The following is a 20,990-nucleotide window of genomic DNA, read 5'->3' on the forward strand; positions in this document are numbered from 1 at the left end:
AAATCTTATAGGTTCTTTATAAGTGCTTTTTAAGGCCGCTGTACCTTGGCCTTATTGGAATGCCCGAAGCAAACTTTTGTGTTTTGATATGAAAAATAATACAGTTCTTGTGAATTCAGCACTAACGTCGTTTTCATTTCTCTTTACCTCTCCCAATCCCCACCTTCTCTTAAATATGGTTTTTTGCTCTTAGTCTTATCTCGAACTGATACTTTTTGACGAATGTAACCCTTGAACTAAACCGATAACATGAAATCCTTTTGCCACTTTGTATCTGAGAAAAACTCTTTGAAAGATGTGTTTTCTTTTCTTTTCTTTTCTGAGTTTTATATTTGACTTGTCTAATCTGGGCCCTTTTGATTTATGACCTTTCCTAGGTGTGTGATCTCTTTGGATTCCATTCTTATTTATGGAAAGTTGACCCCTTTTGTTGTTTTCTGCTGTGGCTACCGAAGGTGCCGAAAATGGAGACGTCGAAGAAAACCATGCATATGAGGGTTATGAAAATTACTCGGGGTGATGACATTTTGTATTATTTAAAGAATTTCATTTTTGTTGTTAGTTTTTTTTTTCAAAGATAGTAGGTTATATTTCATTAATTATTGAAAAATGAAATACAAAGATATCCAAAAGCAGGACAGCATAATAAAAGGTGGGAATTTTCCAAAAACACTACACTGAAGGTATTCATCCAACAGTGCGTGGTCGAAAAATGAAAAAAATCTTAAAGAAGAAAGAATGATAAACCAAATTGAATGAAACTAAAAGTTTGTCTCATGGAGAAGATGACCTAAACTGGGAGTTCTTTGGATTTCACGGAAAAACTTGACAGAGCTTGCTAGAATGGCAGACGGCATTGAAGTAGAACCTTCAAAAATCAACTGCTTGCGAGCTTTCCAGCAGTTCCAGCAAATGATGGCAAGCAATTGAGGATTATGGTCAACATTCTTCAACGGATTAAGCATCTCTGTTGATGCAGTCCACCATGTCCAAAAATTGTTAGGACTCTGAGGGGGAAGACAGTCACGAAGATAACTCTGAGACCATACATCTTTAATTCTAGAGCAATTGATCAAATAATGAGTGACTGTTTATATTGCTTCATGACAGCAGGGGCATATTGGTGATATAGATGGGATGCGGTGATGAATCTGAGCAAGCACCGGAAGCTGGCCATGGAGAGCTTTCTAGATAAATAGCTTAATTTTGTGAGGCAAGTTCAACTTCCATAGATCAATCCACGGCTTTTTCTGCTGCATATAATTAGGGCAAAGCTCCAGAGGTGGATGGTAAAATAAATAGCCAATTATGTAACCTGAAGCTGTATCATATTGCTTGGATTTGTTCAAATCCCATTGCAATTTGTCCCTACTCTGCTAAATTTTAACTGACAAAATCTTGTTTGCAACGTCTTGGAAAAATAATTCTTGAATGAGATTCTTATTCCAATTCCTATCTTTAGTAATTAGATCTTTAACTCTTGGAACTAACTCAGAAATAGCCTATCTATTTGGCATGTCAGAAATCATTAAAGGATATGGAGGAGGCAGCCAAGGATCCTCAAAGGTTCGGATATTCTCTCCAGTACCCACAGTCCAATTAAGACCTTTTTCAACAATCTTTCGGCCTTCCAGTATGCTCCTCTATCCCCAAGAAGGTAAGACTTCGATTTCTTCCGTTATAACATTACCATTGCTAAAGTATTTACCTCTTAGAATTTTGGATAATAGGGAAGTAGGCTGTGTTACGAGTCGCCAAAATTGTTTGCCTAAAAGCGCTAAATTTTGGATTCTGAGATCTTTAAATCCAAGGCCTCCTTCTCTTCGTAGGCGAGTCATAGTGTCCCAGCTAATCCAAGCCATCCGCCTTTCAGAACCTTTTCGTCCCCACCAAAACTAAGAAAGTAGAGAGTGAATTTCCGAAATTAAACCATCAGGCAACTTGAAGCAAGACAATGTATAAATAGGAATAGCATCTCCCACTGCCTTAAGCAATACAGGTCTACCACCTGACGATAGAAGATTGCGCTTCCACCCTTGGATTCTTTTCCGAACCTTCTCTTTGATCATACTAAAAGAAGCCTTTTTCGATTTAAAGACTGTAGAAGACAAACCAAGGTATTTATCTTGATCCCTAATATGATTAATATTCATAGAGTTAGCCAGTAGTGTACGAGTAGTGGAGGGAGTATTGTAGCTAAAGAATACAGCAGATTATTAAGATTTACCCTCTAGGCACTGATGCTTTCATACGAATTTAAGAAATACAGGACGATTAAACATGCTTCAGGATTAGCCTTACAGAATAAGATGGAATCATCAGCAAAGAGGAGGTGGTTGACCTTGGGACATCATCTATGTATCTGAAGACCCTGAATTAGTCTGTTTTGTTCTACCTTATATAGCAAGAAGGAGAGACATTCTGCACAGAAAAGAAAAAGATAGGGAGATAGAGGATCTCCTTGTCAAATACCTCTATTTGGTTTGAAGAAACCATACGATTGTCCTTCCATAATAACAGAATAAGAAACAGTTGTCCTTCTAGTATTCTCCTTTTCATTTTTGTTGTTAGTTGGGACAAGCATAGAATTCATTACATATAATGTGACTTGTAATTTTAAACTGTTGAATTCTTTCTGTTCTTTTACCATATAAAAAGAGTTTTGAACTCGAGATTTATTTTGTATTTGAGTAAATGTATAAAACAATTATAGAAAAAATGTCACTATTCACTATTTGTCTTGTAATAAAAATTGCATACTAAAAAGGACCGAAAATTTGTATTGTGCAGTGATAAAGGTAAAGTAAAAAAAATGATATTTTTTTTTATTCGATAAGGCTATCGCCACGCTTTTAAAGCGTGGCTGTATCATGCTATCGCCATGCTTTTTAAAGCGTGGCCGTATCTTGCTATTGCCACGCTTTGAAAGCGTGGCCGTATCTCTCACATACGGCCACGCTTTTTAAGAGCGACAATCTGTAAAAGCGTGGCAAAAAATAAAGCGTGGCAATAGGTCACCAAAAGTGTGGCAATAGAACAACCGCCACGCTAGCAACTGTGATCCTTTCAAAAGCGTGCTGGTAACTCATAAAGCATTGCGAAAAGCAAAGTGTGGCAATAGAGCTGTTTTCTTGTAGATCTTGCTCTCATCGCAGAATAAGTTATGAGAGATAAAATCTATTTAAGGTAAAGTAATATGAATATGTAAAATTTATGGAGTTAAAATGTAATTTTTAGAAAATAAAAATAGAATATGTCACCAAAGAACTAAAGTAAGAAAATTCAAGAGTAATTAGTTAAATTAATCATTGAAATTTTTTGTATCGAATACTTTAGTCTTTTATGTTTGAAAATATATAAAATAATTTTTAATATTTATTTTTATTATACAATATAGTTTCCTTTTATTTTGAATTGATTAATCGAAATAACTATTTTTAAACTTTTTAAAATTTTTAGGAATTGTTTTAAAAATTTTTAAATTTTTAAATTTTTAAAAATTATTTTAAATTTTATTTTTTGAATTAAATTAAAAACTAATAAAAATAAATTTTAAAAACTATTTTATATATTTTAAAATATAAAAAATTAAAATATTTAATTTTAAAAATCCTTAAAACTTATTTGGACAATTACTCAAAATTTAAAGATGCAAGCATAAAGTAAAACAGTACTGGGGTGACACTGACTCTGTTACCAAATAAAGGATGAAAACTGTAAAAGAAAGAAAGAAAGAATTGGGATGGTGCATGCATGGCATGGCATGCCCCCATTAACTACTAGACTGCAAGCAACAGCATCCCTAAGGCCTAGGGGAGAGGGTCATGAGAATCCTATGTCTAATATATATTTCCTTCATTTAAAGCATACAGAATATAGACACAATGATTTGGGTCTTTACCTAAGGTCAAAGGTAAGTTTGGTTATTGGCTTTGACAACTGTTTCATGCATTCCACTGCTTCTTCACAAACAGAATGATAATATTAATACCATCACAATCATCAGCCTCATGCCATGTGTTCCTACTATATTTGATTGTGTGTTAGTTATTTGCTTACTTGTTACGCAACAGATATTACATGAGTCTAACATTTAATTCCATGAGAACAAAGTCAAATATTAACCGTCTATATCCATCCATCCCACTCCACCGCTTCCAAATTCCAATTACCATTCGCCGTTGGCCGGCCTAACTTGCGGTTGACCACTCACTGCTCACCCGTCACCTATACAGGTTTGTCAAGGGTCTTTTTTAAAAGGAAAAAAAAAATATAGTTTTTTATTTTTTTAAAATATGAGTTTATCTATCGAATATCTTAAAAACACATGTTAAGATTACAAAATAAAAATTTTTTTATTAAAAAATAAAAAGTTTAAGTTTTTAATGTATTTATTTTATATTTATTAAATTAAAATATTTAAAATTTTTTATTAATAGTAAATTTATCATGTGTCTTTAAGGCACATGTTAACTAAATTTATAAAATATATTTTTTTAATTTCTATAAAAATTTATTTTTTATGGCAAAATAAAATAAAAAATTTGTTTATTTAATTTTTTTTTATTTCTCTAAATACTGATATAATAGGTAAAATAATGTGACATTTTAGTTATATTAATGTTTGAACTTATAACATTAGTATTAGTATTAATTTGAGACTAAAATTATAAAGTGATCTCTAAGATTGATACCCCATCCTAAAATCGTTTTCAATATGTCAATTCCATATAAAAACGTGAGATTGACTAATGTGATTTAGGTTAGTTTTTCACTTAATTTCCGTTAACGACTTACTGATTTAGTTTGATAACATGGACCATTATTAATAGCACGTGTCACACTATAATTTAATCATGTATAATGATACGATGATGGGTTAATCTAGGGGTATTTATGGGTAAGATGAAAACGAATCTGATGTGACCTAAATTTGACTCGAAATATATATCGAGCCTATTTGTTAGATCCAAACTCGGTCCTAAACCCAATGAAACTTACACATTTTTGGGCCACGATTATATCGGGTAAAATCTGGGTAAAAATCGAGCCGTTAACATTACCTTCTTATAAGTTAGCATGTAAAAATATTCAAATTTACAAGACTTCAACCATTATTTGACATGAAAAAATATAACAAAAACCAATATTCCCTAAAATTAAAGCATAACCACAATTAATACTAATATTGTCTAATAACGCCAAATATTTAGATCAATACAAATAATACAATATTATGCATTAGTCTAAAGTCTTATGCATTTTAAATATAAAATATTAACTTATAGTCTTATAATGACTAATAACACAAAATATTAAGGTTTATAATACTTAAATTCCACATAAGAATAGCCATCATCCATCACTAATAACACAAAATATTAATTGTGTATGATGACCGGGCCGAATTCAGGTGACCCGAACTATGGCACGGATCCGACCCGAAATAATGACCGGATCTATTTTTGAGACCCTTACCCGACCCTAGACCCGATGAAATCACACCAAATTAACCCCTAAAAAATTCAGAATCGGATTGAGTCTTAAGGCCGAGTCGGGCCATGAACACCCTAGGTCAATCAGTGACATATCATATGCTGATGAAAATAATAGTATCATATATCATAATATTGTTTATTTGTCTACGTATCTATTTGGTATCATGTGTCATAACATAATTTATCCATGTATTATCTAAAATATCATAATTGTAGATACATCAAATTAATTCCTATTCATAATATTGTTTATTTGTCTACGTATCTATTTGGTATCATGTGTCATAACATAATTTATCCATGTATTATCTAAAATATCATAATTGTAGATACATCAAATTAATTCCTATTCTTAAAATTGAATGTGTGAACCAAATTAGTTCTTGCACCAATGTTTCTCATTTTTTATAAATTTAAAATTTTTAATATTTTTAATGTACTAATTAATTTATCTTCTATTTTTCACATATTATATATTCAAATATAAGTATATTTATAAATATTTTTAAATTTTTTGTTTTAGTCATATATATCTTTTACAATAATTTAATATTGATAAATTTTATAATATAACTTTTTATTTTAATTAAAAATTAATATATTTGATTCAAAATATTTTTTTAGTCTAAAAAATATATACCTCATAGGAACTGAAAAATTATTTAAACCTTATTTTTTATCTTAATTAAAAATAATAAAATAGAAACAATCATGTTTGTTCTAATTTCAATAAAATTAGAAAATTTAGCTACAAGTATAATGCATAACTACATATCGAGACATAAAACAATTATAGCTTTCAAAATAAATTTATTGAAAAGTTAACTAAGATAGCTAATTTTATTTAAATTATTGAAAATTTAGCTAAGTTTTTTTAAATTATTAAAGTTTAATCTGACATTAGATTACAAATGTTCTTTTTATTTTTTTTATTAAGATACGAAAAAAATAAAGTTTAAATAAGTTTTCAATTTTTATGAAATGTGTTTTTTTGGACTAAAAAATTATTTTTTTAATCGATCATATAATTATTTCATTAAAATAAAAAATTATATATTATAAAATTTATTAATATTTAATTATCTTAAAAGAAATTTGTATGATTAAAATAATAAACTTAAAAATATTTATAAAAATACTTGTATTTAAACAAGTGAGTAAATAGAAAAAAAATGATTGTATTTAAAAAATATTGAGAATTTTAAATTTAAAAATAAAAGAATTGGTGAAGATTTAATTTGGTTCACGTTATTCAATAATTGTAATAAAATGAGAGACTTTTTATTAGTGTAAACTTACAATGATGATATATCAGATGACACGTGGATAAATTATGATGCAACATATCACACTAAACTAATACATGAGTAACTATTATTGTAATATAGTATATAAAAAGCTACTATTCGCGTCAATATGTCACATGTTATTGATTCATTTGTCATCACATCATTATATATACTCAAATTATGATGTGACATATGTTATTAATAGTTTATGTCATCAAGGCACATAAGAAAGTTGTTAATGAATGGGTCGGACCAATGCAAATCACAACAACCAAATTCAAAGATATTTTTTATGCAATTAAAGTCTCGAAAATAATTTTAATGTACCACACCAATTTTAATGACTACTTTAGAGTTTTAGTCTTTAATTTGATATATTAATATTTAATGGAATAAAGTAACAACTAACAATTAAAGTAGACAAATTTTAAGTTTATTAAACTAATACTAAAACTATAAAAAATTATAGGGATCAAAATTAAAAAGTAAAAAATTTTATTAAGACTAAAAATTTATTTATATAAAAATAGAGTTTCGCAAAATAAATTCACTAATTAAACAACATATTCGAAAAAGATATTTTCAGAAATAATATTCTTAAGATCTTATTCTAGCATAAAACCCTAGCACATATCACGATTTAGTATGTGTAAAGGAATGCTGAAACCCAAGGCATTCCCATGATTTAGGATAAAGGAAATATGATAAAATCATGTTATAAAGGCACGACTTAGCATTTGATTTCAAGAAAGAAAACAACCACAAGCACGAGAAAAGGAGAAAAAGGGTGTTCAAGGGAACAGAAATGAAAACAAAGTGATCTATAGATCAATTGTACTGGTTAAATGGTATTGTTCATGTAGCGGAATTCATAAACCAAGGCCAGTCGAGTAAATAATGTTTTGTTACATTCATTAGATTTATAGAACAGATTATATTATACTACGTTGATAATGGTGCTTTTGGCTTAAGGATATGTTAGATTATTAGTATAGTATATATGATTGGTTGAGATTATAGCTTAGGTTGAGAGATATATAATTGTAACCAACATAAATTGTGTGAATGCACACATGCAAAATTCATGTAAGTAAATAGACTAATGTGAATAAACTATTTAAATATTTTATAGATGTAAAAGCTTTAAATGTAAAATTTAAATTTTTTTTCGGTAGCCTACTAGTTAATTTACTAGTGTGAGAAGGCGATAAAAAATTCCTTTATACGATCACATCATCTGTTACCTTTAGACAGTACGATTATACCATGTCATTGGCCTTCATGAGCATTGATTTGAGCTCAACGAGGTTTTTACTAGTGCATTCATTGAATGATGGCTCATAGAGATGCATACTTTTCACATGTCACGTGGAGATAGTCACATTATAGGAGGTTGCATATTAGTTTAGTCTTCTAATATATGGTAACTGGTATGACTAAGGCTGTGGGTGATTGCATTTCAGCCTTTCAATAGTTGTTGTATGGCAAAAAGCCATCATGGATTTGTTTTCATGAGTTATTATTTGCTAAACTTTCTCCTGACATATATCAACAAGTATATTATTATTCATTTTTTTTTATTTTTAGCGAGGATTGCCAAGATTCTATGAAGCTAGCTACCAAAAAGTAGAGAATAGCAAGAAAAGAAGAATGAACGATTCACAAAACAAAAATTGAAAGAATACATTGACTTCTCAAAACTTAGAAACAAAGCAAGTTTACCTTATATAGTACTGAATCATAACAGAAAACTAACAAACTAATCTCCACTCGTTACTACTTACTAATTATGTTTCTCAATTACTCTTTTAGCACTAATAACGTTAATATCCTCAACACCCCCATTTAAACTTAGCACTAAGTTTGTGTCGAAGCCTTTCAAATGTGGAGGACGAAAGCGATTTAGTCAGAATAATGTCAGCCAGTTGTTCTATCCCCATAATATGAACTTCATGCAGCCTATTGCCATTGACTGATTCACGAACGAATTGTATGTCAAGTTGAAAGTGATTGTTCTTGTCATGGAGGACAGGATTCGCAGTGAGCATCACTGTGCTCATGTTATCACAAAAAATAATCGCACTGTTTGAAGATTCACTTGTAATTCTTCTAAGAGGTTCCTGACCCATATCATCTCTGCTTGGCATGAGGCTAGGCTCCTGAATTCAGCTTCCGTGGAAGACTTGCTGATGGTGAGTTACTTCCTGCAAGACCCTAACACCAAGTTAGGACCAAGAAAAACACAAAATCTAGACATTGTCCTACAATCTTCTAAGTCTGACGCCAAGTCAGCATCAGAAAATCCATATAAACACAAGTCTGAGCTTTTATGAAAAATTAATCCCATCTCCTTCGTCCCTTATAGATAACGAAGCAACTTCTTTACTGCCTTCCAGTGGGACACAAGTGGCTTATATACTGACTGACTTTGCTAACAGTAAAGGACAGATCAGGTCTTGAAATAGTCACATAATGAAGGCTCTCAACAATCGATCTGTAGAACTTCGAGTCTTTAAAATCTTCCGATCCTGCAAATGTCAATAGTAAAGAAGAGATCATTGGGGTTGGCATAGCACTTGCCTCCCCCATTCCTAATTTTGATAAAAGATAACTAATGTATTTGGTTTGAGATAAGTGTAGTTGACCAGTAATAGTTTTCTGAATTTCTACACTTAAGAAATAATTAACATCACCTAAAGTTTTGAGTTGGGGGAAGAAGACTATGCTGCAGTATTTGTTGATGGTGGATGTAGCAAAAGTGGATGAGTCGACCATGGATTATATACCTAAAACTCTTGATACCATGTCAAGATTCTATGAAGCTAGCTACAGAAAGTAGAGAACAGCAAGAAAAAAAGAATGAATGATTTACAAAATTAAAACTGAAAGAATACGTTGACTTCTCAAAACTTAGAAACAAGGCAAGGTTGCCTTATATATATAGTATTGAACCATAACAAAAAACTAATAAACTAATCTCCACTCGTTACTACTACCTAATGATCGATGTGTTGGAAAATAAAAGAACAAGGCACACACACTTACGAAGAATATAAAATGAAGAGAAATGTATTGAATATATTTATGTGTTGTTATTTATGAAATATTACATATGTATTTATACTTTTTTTTATATCTAAACTTAATACATCCTAATAAATAAATAGTTTAAATTAAAACTAAATATAGACAATTTATTCAAACTGTAGTTTCTATTCATTCTTAAATTCTAACCATCAAGTTTATTTTTAACATTCTCCCTTAAACTTGATAATTTTCCAACTCCAATCATAATCCTTAACTTTTGAAAAGCATCATATTTCAGAGGTTTTGTGAAAATGTCAGCAACTTGATAAAATGATTTCACATACTCAACCTCCACATGCATGTTCTCAATACATTGTCGAATGAAATGATACTTTGTTTCTATGTGCTTGCTTCTGTCGTGAAACACTGGATTCTTTACTAGGGCAATCGCTGATTTATTGTCCATAATGGTCTTGGTGGATTCAGCTTGCTCAAAATGAATTCTTTCAGTAGTATCTTCAGCCAAATTACATGACATGCATAGGCAGTGGCAGCAACATATTCATCTTCACAAGTTGAAAGAGTGACTATAGGTTGTTTCTTTGAACACCAAAAAATTGTATTATTTTCTAAAAATAAAACAAAGCCAGTAGTACTCTTCCTGTCGTCAATAACTCCAGCATAATCACTATCACAATAGCCCATTAATTTGAATTTATCTGAAGCTGAATAAAACATGCCATACTCAAGAGTGCCTTTAAGATAGCGAAGAATTCTCTTGGCTGCCTTCATATGGATTTCTGTTGGATTCTCCATGTAACGACTAACTAACCCAACTGAAAATAAAATGTCAGGTCTGGTACAGGTCAAATACCATAAACTCCCCACGAGACTTCTGAATAATGTTTGATCAACTTTTCTTACACCATCTTCCTCTTTGAAAAGTTTGACTCCATACTCCATAGGTGTATTGGAAGGATTGCAATCTAGCATATTAAGTTTCTTCAATAGCTCTCTTGCATAAGCCTGTTGTGAGATGAAAACTCCATCCTCTATTTGTTTCACTTCAATTCCCAGATAATAAGACATTAGTCCCATATCACTCATCTCAAATTCTTGAGCCATTACCTTCTTAAATTCTTCAAACATTATTTGATTATTTCCTATGAATATAAGGTCATCCACATAGACACAAACAAATAATAAATTTCCTCTTTCCTCTTTCACATAGAGTGCATATTCATGAATGCACCTAGTGAAACCATTATCTTGAAAATACATATCAAGACGATCATTCCAAGCTCTTGGAGCTTGCTTCAGTCCATATAAGGCCTTTTTAAGCCTTAAAACTTTATCTTCACAACCCTCAACAACAAAACCCAAAGGTTGTTCAATATAAACTTCTTCCAAAAGATTACCGTTCAAAAAAAGTAGACTTTACATCTATTTGGTGGATTTTTCAGTTGTTCTGTGCTACAAGTGACAACAATAACCTTATCGTCTCCAAGCGAGTAACTGGAGCAAACACCTGATCATAATCTATTCCTTGCTTCTGCTTATACCCTTTTACAACGAGTCTTGCCTTATACCTTTTTACATCACCTTTAGAGTTTTTCTTAACTCTGTATACCCATTTGACTCCAATAGCCTGATGATCATTTGGAAGTGATGAAAGTTTTCAAGTGTTGTTCTTCTCAATTGCTTGAATTTCTTCTTCCATAGCTTGTATCCATTTCTCATCTTTGACAGTTTCTTTAAAACTTAAAGACTCATCATTGGAGAGTAAACACAATAAATTTTCATCATCTAGCTTTTCTGTTTGCTTATAGAGATCAGGGAGACTTTGATATCTATGAGCGCCTTCGCTTGAACTAGAGGATGGAGAACACGATGATGATGCTAGTAGGGTTAATGCTGGTGTTGAAGGATCGATTTTGCCTTGCACTTCTTGCATCGGGGCTTCTTTTCCTCAAAGTAAGGCAAAAAATCATAAGTGACTTCATTTTGTGTACTCCAGTCCCACTTTGTATTTTCTTCAAACTCAACATCTCTACTTATTATTACTTTATTATTGATGGGATTGAAAAATTTGTAGCCTTTAGCATTCACTTCATAACCAATAAATACAAACTTTTGGCTCCTATCATCAAGCTTCGATCTTTCTTGCTCAGGAATTTGGAAATATGCAATAGATCCAAATACCCTTAAATGTGATACATTAGGCTTCAAACCACTCCATGCTTCTTGAGGTGTTATATCTCTCAAACTCTTGGTAGGTGAGCGGTTTGAGAGATAAACTGCACATGCAACTGCTTCTCCCCATAACTCTTTTGGTAATGACTTACTTTTTAACATCGTTCTTGCATTATTTAGAATTGTCCTATTCTTTCTTTCAGCAACCCCATTTTGTTGAGACGATCTAGGAACAGTTAGGGGACGTCGAATACTATGATTTTCACAAAACATCTTGAATTCATTTGAAGTGAATTCTCCACCTCTGTCAGTTCTGAGAGCTTTTATCTCATAGCCACCTTCTTTTTCAACGAGGGTTTAAACTTCTTGAATGATTCAAATGCTTCGCTCTTTTGCTTCAAGAAATAAACCCATGTTTTTCTTGAATAATCATCAATGAAAAGCAAAAAATAGGCGCTCTTACCAAGTGACAAAGGCTTGATAGGTCCACAAATATCCGCGTGGATAAGCTGAAGCAGCTTGGTAGCTCTTGATTTGGACTGCTTTGGAAAACTCTTTCTTGAATGTTTTCCAAGTAAGCAAGCTTCACATAACTGATAAGGATGATCAATTGTTGGAATTCCTTTTACCATCTTTTTTGTTCCCAATTCTTTGAGCTCACCATAATTTAAATGTCCATATCTCATATGCCAAATCCATGGTGGATCTTCAATACATGACTTCAAACATATAGCTCCACCAGTTCTCATGTTTAACAAGAACATACGATTTCTTGTCATAGAAACCTTAGCAATAAGATCTCCATTTTTATCTCTAAGCCAAAGATAGCGATCTTCCATGACTATCTTGCAACCATTCTCCATAAGTTGCCCAATACTCAAGATATTATTCTTCATCTTTGGAATGTAATAAACATTGGTAAGAATCTTATGACTTCCATTCTTCAGCTCGAATAGAATCGTCCCTTTGCCATTGATCTCTACTTTTGATTCATCACCAAAACGCACGTGTCCTTTTACGTTGGTGTCAAGTGCTACAAATTTACTCCTATCACCTGTCATATGGTTGCTAGCTCCATTGTCAAGATACCACATACTATCTTCAGAATTTTGATCTTCCTTGAGCGTAAGGAATAATGTTGGTTCTTCAACATCTTCACTGTGCGCAACAAGTTTATTTTCTTCTTCTTTGGATGTCTAACACTCCCAAAAATAATGTCCATTCTTTCCACATGAATAGCATTCAATGTGTCTTTTGTCAACTGTTCTTCCTCTTCCACGACCTCGAGAAAAATTTTGATTTCTTTTCTCTTGAGAATAATTTTTCTCATCTCTTCCTCTTCCATAACCACGTCCTCGTCCTCGTCCATGGCCTCGACCTCGTCCTTGTCTTTCACTTTCGTTGGTTTCTCCTCTAGCATTCCACGAAAGTTTTGCCTGCAAGACATGCTCCACACGTTCTTGCTTGCCTTTATCCATTCTTTCTTCATGGGCTCGTAAGGAACCATTCAACTGATCAATAGACATCGTATCCAAATCTTTGGACTCCTCAATGGCTACCACCACATGGTAAAATTTTGAGTTGAGAAAACGAACGATTTTCTCAACAACACGAACATCTTCTAATTTTTCTCCAAACCTTTTCATTTGGTGTCCTACCGTCAAAACTTTGGTGAAATAATCCGAAATGGATTCAGTCTCTTTCATCATTAGAGACTCAAACTCAACTCTTAGAGTTTGAAGACGAACCTTCTTCACCTTTTCAACTCCTATGACGGAATTTTGAAGAGTATCCCAAGCTTTCTTTGCATTGGTTTTATCAACAATCTTCTCAAACATATCACCATCCAAGCCTTGATGAATGATAGTAAGTGCACATTGATCTTTCTTTCTTTTATTTTCTAATTCTTCCTTCTGAGCTTCTGTTAACTTGTCTACATTCTCTGGTTCTACATAGCCTTTCTCAACCATCTCCCACACTCCTTGAGCACCGAGAATTGCTTTCATTCGGGCTGCCCAATTGTCATAGTTGAGCTTAGATAATTGTGGATACTGAAAAGATAAAGTAGTTCCTTTTGACGAAGACATTTTATAAGTGGCTCTGATACCACTTTGTTGGAAAATAAAAGAACAAAGTACACACACTCACGAAGAATATAAAATGAAGAGGAATGTATTGAATGTATTTGTGTGTTGTTATTTATGAAATAATTACATATGTATTTATACATTTCTTTGACGTCTAAACTTAATACATCCTAATAAATAAATAGTTTAAATTAAAATTAAATATAGACAATTTATTCAAACTGTGATTTCTATTCATTTTTAAATTCTAACAATCAAATTTATTTTTAACATGATGTTTCTCAGTTACTACTCTTTTAGCACTAATTACATCACTATCCTCAACAAGGATATTGTGAAAATTTATGCCCGAACATATACCACAATTTAATGAGGTGTGATATCGGCTTCACAGGGCTCTTGACATAGACTTTCTTATGTCAAACGATAGTAGAGGAAGAGATTGTTGATTCCTCATGTCTCTTGCCATTTGGTATGGGTATTGGAAGCACAAAATTCCTGGGGCACCTAGGGGGAACCACCTGATAAGGTGCATGCAATAGATGTTTTGCTTATTATCAGTGGTTGATGTATTTTGTGTTTTTTCATTTATTTTCATGTTTTGGGCTTTTCAGTAATCTTAAGTATTTTGTGCTTTACAATTACTTTTACGTATTTAGTTATGTCACTTATGTGGTCCATGTTAAATATTCGTGACTAGTCATTTGATAAAACACGAAGTACACATAACAGTAATTCTAATTAGAAATCGCCAATAATAATTCTAATTAGAAAACAAGAAGTACATATAAAAGTAACAACAACATAACGACTCTAAGCATTACTCTTCGAATCCGATCCAAATGCGTCGCCACGTTAAGGACAAGTCTTCTTGGTATCACCAACCTTCCTACAGGATAGTCCACACGCTTACGACGGTCTGAACATGTTATTGGTTACTAAAATTGCTGAGCTTATATATAACATGGTCATTCATATATACAACCCAAAGATGTTAAATAATCAACTACATTTTTTAACTAATACCTTGCCAAATACATGTGAGGAAAGAGAACACAAAAAATGTGTAATAGTAAGATTATTCACTACAAGAAACATCGTTAAAATCGACGGCAAAGCCGTCGATAATATTAAATTTCGACGGCAAAATGGACGGTGGAGGTGGTCGCTATTAAGCTTGTCGATTTTTCAAAATTCTAATAAAATCGACGGCTTGCCTTACCGTCGATAATAATGTAATAAAATCGACAGCGTTTTTGTCTATAATATGAGTTTGAAAATTCTACATTCTTACTAAAATCGACAATGTTGCCGTCGATATTATTATATAAAATCGACGTCACTTCCGTCGATATTTGATTCAATTAAAATCGACAACAATTTCGTCTATAATATGCTTAATAAAATTGACAACGTTGCCGTCGATACTTGATTCAATAAAATCGACACGGTTGCCGTCGATTTATTAATTTAGATACTTTAAAAAAGCGACAAATTTTCCGTCGATTTTAATAGTTATATTTTTAATTATTTTTTTATTTGAAAAATAATAAACAATTAATACAAATAAATTTTTAAATATATAAATAAAATTTATACAGAATATTAGATAACAAGACAAATAAAATTTTAAATATAAAAATAAAATTTATACTAAATATTAGATAATGAGTTACAAAATTATCAAAATAATAAATAATCCTCTAACATAAATACTCAAGATAAGATAAATAACTAAACTTAGACTTATATTCATTTAAATTGCAATCCACTAATAATACAAAATATTCAAAGTAAAGTAATTAAATAAGACTTTTGGTTGCCTTTGCTTCCCTTATACTAGACAATATAATTCATATAAGATAGATGATAGGGGTGAATCTTGTGTATTTCTTGGCTATGGCCTATGGCCCTCAACACAAGGGATACAAGTGTTTAACTACAGCTAGAAAAATAATACTCAGCACACATATTTTCTTTAATTTGATGAGACTAACTTCCCTTTCAAGACATGTTTTAGTGCTAAATATTCTGACAAGGTCATTGCTAGCTCTTATTCACCAAATTCTTCTCTCATTATTCTCTCTAATGGTGCTAAACCAGTCTTAGATCATCCCTGAAATGTCTCATCACCATTGGGCACCTTGTTTGGATCACAAATTCATCTTCAGACTTCAAATAGTCCATCCTTTGTAGAATCTACACCAATTCAAAATGAGATCTTAAACACTAAAATTTTCCAAAAGCATCTACTTAATCGAGATTGAGTAGCCAACAACTCAAAATTGTCATCCTATAACAACAAGGTTGAAGAATAGAATAAAATTGTCATCTACTTAATTAAATATTCAAAGTAAAAAATACTCCTCAAAATAACCACGGTTTTCTTCGGAACCAACAAGATATCAAAAATTCAAAATCACTTCAGAAAACAACAACAACAATAACAGATGAAACGAAAGAAAAAGAAAGGGAAGGATTACGATTTCAATTTTTCTTTGAATCAAAGTACACGTGCATCAACCAATTTGGATTGATTGACACTTAAGCAATGTGTCAGAATATTCATCAAACAGAAGCTTTCATACAACTAAGAAAACAAGATGGAGTGAAATAGAATTGGTATATATACCTGTCCTTGAGAACCTTCACCCATGAAACGAGCTGAGTCAAAATTGTTTGTAGCTACCTCAATCTCTTCCAGTGAGTAAGCTCGATAAGGTGGCAGACCAACAGATCCGAACTTCATTGTTTGAGATACATACCCTTTGATTACAATGCAAAATGGTTATCATCAAGTCTTAGTTTATATCATTTGAGCATTTTAAAGGGGAGAAAGAAAGAAAGTTACTTGCATCAGATTGTAGCTTAGTGGTGTATCCAGAAGCTGCATTTTCTGATATCAATTTCGTTGGAGGATTCTTCTTCACTCTGCTTTTGGAATTTCCTCTTCTATACTGAATCATCTACTGCATTATGCCTAGTTCTTTTAGAACCCATAAAAGTAGAATCAGAATTGCAGGTATTATTAATATATACAAACACTTACTGGATCAGCCCATTTTGCAGCAATAGCTTCTGCGGTTTTCCTTCTTTGCTCAGGAGACTTGGGCGCTCGTTTGCTACCTGGTGGCCTCACCATTTGTTTCCTTTGTTCAACACACTCTGACCACTCTTGCTTCAGCTGTTTATCCAAGATTCCATAGGAATTCCACTGCAGCTCTTCCTGCTTGGCATATCCTTTCCTTGATGCTTCCGCAATTAAATTCTGCCACTCAAAACAACATGCCTCCTGCAACATCTTTTTTCTAAGCCTCTTATCCCATCCCATTTTCACTCCAGCACCTATCTTCAGTCTTGTTTCTGTGCTGTGCAATCAATATGGAAGATAAGTTTGAGTAAAAGTAAGTGAAAAAGGAACTAATCAGCAGAGCAGCAGCGAATTAGCAACATCTTTCAAGAAAAGACTTACGTCTGTGCATGCCCAAGATTAAATCATTGCATTGTTAACCAAAAACAAAAGAGATATATTATATCATTAAATGAAGCTAACACACTCAACTCACCTCTACTCTGGAGGCACGCTCCCCTTGCTTACATTCTCTGCGTAGCAACTTGATTGCTGCCAAAGTACCATCACTTAGGACTCATCTGTACATCAAACCAAACCCTCCATTACCAATGACATTTGCTTCACTGAATCCATTTGTGGCCACTTCTATCTCCTTGTATGTGAAAACTTGTACTCCTTTGAATTTAGGTGCTGCTGGTGACCTACTAAGGTTTCCTCCTTGAAGACATCCTCCCTTCACATCTGAAATTAATGTTTCCAAGCATTTATTCATTAGCTTCTATGTCTTAAACTTACCCCTTATAAGAATAAGAATGTTAATACATTTAAGGACATATCTGAGTTAATGTTGGCAGCATTTACTTTATGTGCTATTGGAAATGCAAATTCATGTGATGATCTGCATAAGCAGTTAATTCATGCCTAGAAACACATAATTATTATGCAAATGAATTGAGTGTTTGCAATTTACCTGGACTAGAACTAATGCTCAACTTTGCTGAAGCAATGAGTCTGCTGCTTGTGTCATGAAGCCCTCTTGGATTCTTATCCTTGCAGGCTCCATTCTTGTTGGAAGACTTTTGTCAACGGAACAAGAATATGACAAAAAAATGGTGAGAAGTACGGTAACTGTAGTGGCCGCTGCAATGGCTATGAGAATGGTTTTGGAGGGGAGATGAGCATGGCTATGCTCATGATTTTCTGAATGCAATTGGTGCTGTGTGTAAACAGCTATAGAATGTCAATTCTACCAACATATAGCCTGCAAAGTCCAAAGTTTCTACTGCTATATAGCCAATCTAGTCTACCAATATATCAATAACAACAAAAACTCAACAACATAGCAAGAAATTCAACAAAACAGCAACAGCAACAAAGACACAGCAAATTACAAAAAAATAACTAAGGCAATAACAACTCAACAAGACAGCAAAGGATCAGAGAATAGAGGACCTACCGAAACCATTATTATTATGCATATACAAGGGTTGTAGAACTAGAAGAAGAAAAGAATACCAGTAAAATCACATGTTTCCTTTGGCTTGATGATGCCTAAGTTAGGTCTAACACAATATTTCTTTGGAGACGTTGTTTTCACCTGCACATTGATTCGAAGTTGAGGTTTTTTACTTTTGCATATTCATTCAAGATTGGTTTAGAAAAGAAAGAAACGAAAGTACCTTAAAAGTAACATACTGATCGGACTTGTTTACAATGTGAACCAGGCACGAGCTTTGTTTCTTTAATTCAACTACACCGCAAAGAAGAAAGAAAGAAAGAATGTGAATTAAGGAAGAGTAGATATACAGAAGAAGCTGTAAGTGTAAGTAGTTGGTGAAGAAGATGGACTTACAGAGAAATCTGAGTTCGGGTGGTTGGATTTGAAGAAGCTTTGGTGTTTCTACAAATGATGAGAACAAAAAAGAGAGCGTCAAGACTGAATTGAATGAATGTACGTAGAATTGAGCATTGCAAATGACGGTAACCGTACGTGGAATGGAACCCTAAGAAAAGAGATATGGAAGATGAAGAAGAATTGAAGAGGATGGTGTGATGTGTGTGGAGAGAGAGAGAGAGAATGGGATTCATATGAATGAATTATGAAATGAGTGAGAATGACGGAGGAACGACGGCAGCGCAACCGTGATTTTGGGGTAGAACAAGGAGGAATTGTGTTACTGGTGATTGGGGAATTTGGGGATGAAATGGGGAATTTGGGGAATTGGGTTTCTCAAATTTGGAGGCGGGAGGAGGACGCAAGTATTTGTGTTTTTAGCGATAAAAATCGACGGCATATGTGTCGATTTTAATTTATAATAAAAACAACATTTTACACGTCTATTTTATATTTTAAATTTACACCGTTCATTTGATTTTAGAAAGTGATCTAGACCGTTTAAATTTATCGACGGTAAATGTTGTCGATATTTTAAATAATAAAATCGACGCCATGTTTGTCGATTTTAAAATAAAAGTATTATCTATTCCTCGTTCGTCGACAGTATGACGATAATAGGACCAAGGTTAATTCACCATAATAATATCGACGAATTGGCCGTTGATTTTAATATTTTATTTTTAATTATTTTTTGTTGATAATATCGATAGCAAGCCGTCGAAAAATATCGACGGCAGAAATAACCGTCGATTTTTGGCGTCGAAAATAACGCTTTTTTTTTGTAGTGATTGGTATTTATTTTCTTTTAATAAATTCGAGTATAAATGTAACCAACCTATTACAACACAACATAAAATGCACAAGAAATCCATGACGACAAGCCGAACTATCTAATTGGGCAATTGGAATTTCAAATCTTTAAATTCTTACATAAACATTAAACCTAACCTATATACACACTCACTCACTTAATTGATTAGACAGTGATATCCAACTCAAATTATATCCACTATGTGGCTTAATGAAAAAGAGTAATGTTAGGTAGATAAAATATTATAAATAATAAATAAAAATATATGATTAATAATATTTATATTTATAAGAGAGTGTGAATTATTTTTTAAATTTAATTGACACAATTGATTTTTTTATAATTTTTTTCTTTCGTTTAATTACATTAAAAATCAATTCTAAATTTAATGTGAATTAAATCTTAAAAATATTTTTTTATTATTATTATATTCATAATTTTATAAATTTTTTTTCAAATAAAAATTTTAAATTTTAATATTTTTAATACTAAAAAAAACTCAAATTACCTCAATATATTTTATAAAAAAAAGATATCTTATATTTGATTAGTCTCTATTTATTAAAAACGTCTAAAATTATTAGTTTTTAACCTACAAAATAAAATAATAAATTAACACCAATTCATTAATTATAGATATTATGTGTTTAAAATTATAGATATTATACATATAAAACTATAGATGTTAAATTAAAATATTTTAACAACTTTTACTATACAACTCATATTTTACATATAGACTATTAAAAAATAAAATAGAAAATGAAATATAAACAAAAATTAAGAAATAAATTTTTAAAAATAATTATTAACTCATTATATTAAAATTAATAAATAAGCATACATATAAATATTAGATAAAAATATTAAAATAATTAAAATTATGACCCATTAGTGTGCAAATGAAATAATAATTTGAAAAATATAATAAGACACATAATTTAAAATTTGGTAATATTAATTGTAAAAATTTATTAATTATAGATATCATAGGTATGAAATTATGAATATTATGACTATGAAATTATAGATGTTATTAATATGAAATTATGGATGTTATGAGTAAATTTGTTAATTGAATAAATTAGTTTAAGTATTTGATATTTTTTAAATCT

The 20,990-nt window shown here is 31.8% G+C and overlaps 2 protein-coding genes across 2 annotated transcripts; both read right to left on the minus strand.

Annotated features, from left to right (window-relative positions):
- Positions 1-13,203: 13,203 nt before the first annotated feature.
- LOC112742810 (uncharacterized) lies at positions 13,204-14,094 on the minus strand. The gene has a single exon (XM_025792047.1). The coding sequence runs from the start codon at positions 14,092-14,094 to the stop codon at positions 13,204-13,206; it is 891 nt and encodes a 296-aa protein (XP_025647832.1).
- A 2,580-nt stretch (positions 14,095-16,674) lies between these two features.
- Positions 16,675-17,581, minus strand: LOC112740469 (uncharacterized). Its single transcript, XM_025789162.2, has 4 exons — positions 17,567-17,581; positions 17,144-17,462; positions 16,946-17,060; positions 16,675-16,860 (listed from the first exon to the last, which is right to left on the minus strand). The coding sequence occupies exons 2-4, from the start codon at positions 17,423-17,425 to the stop codon at positions 16,685-16,687; spliced, it is 573 nt and encodes a 190-aa protein (XP_025644947.1). The 5' UTR covers positions 17,426-17,462; positions 17,567-17,581; the 3' UTR covers positions 16,675-16,684.
- Between the last annotated feature and the right edge of the window lie 3,409 nt (positions 17,582-20,990).

Source organism: Arachis hypogaea, chromosome 14 (assembly GCF_003086295.3).
Source record: "Arachis hypogaea cultivar Tifrunner chromosome 14, arahy.Tifrunner.gnm2.J5K5, whole genome shotgun sequence".
Lineage (NCBI taxonomy): Eukaryota > Viridiplantae > Streptophyta > Magnoliopsida > Fabales > Fabaceae > Arachis > Arachis hypogaea.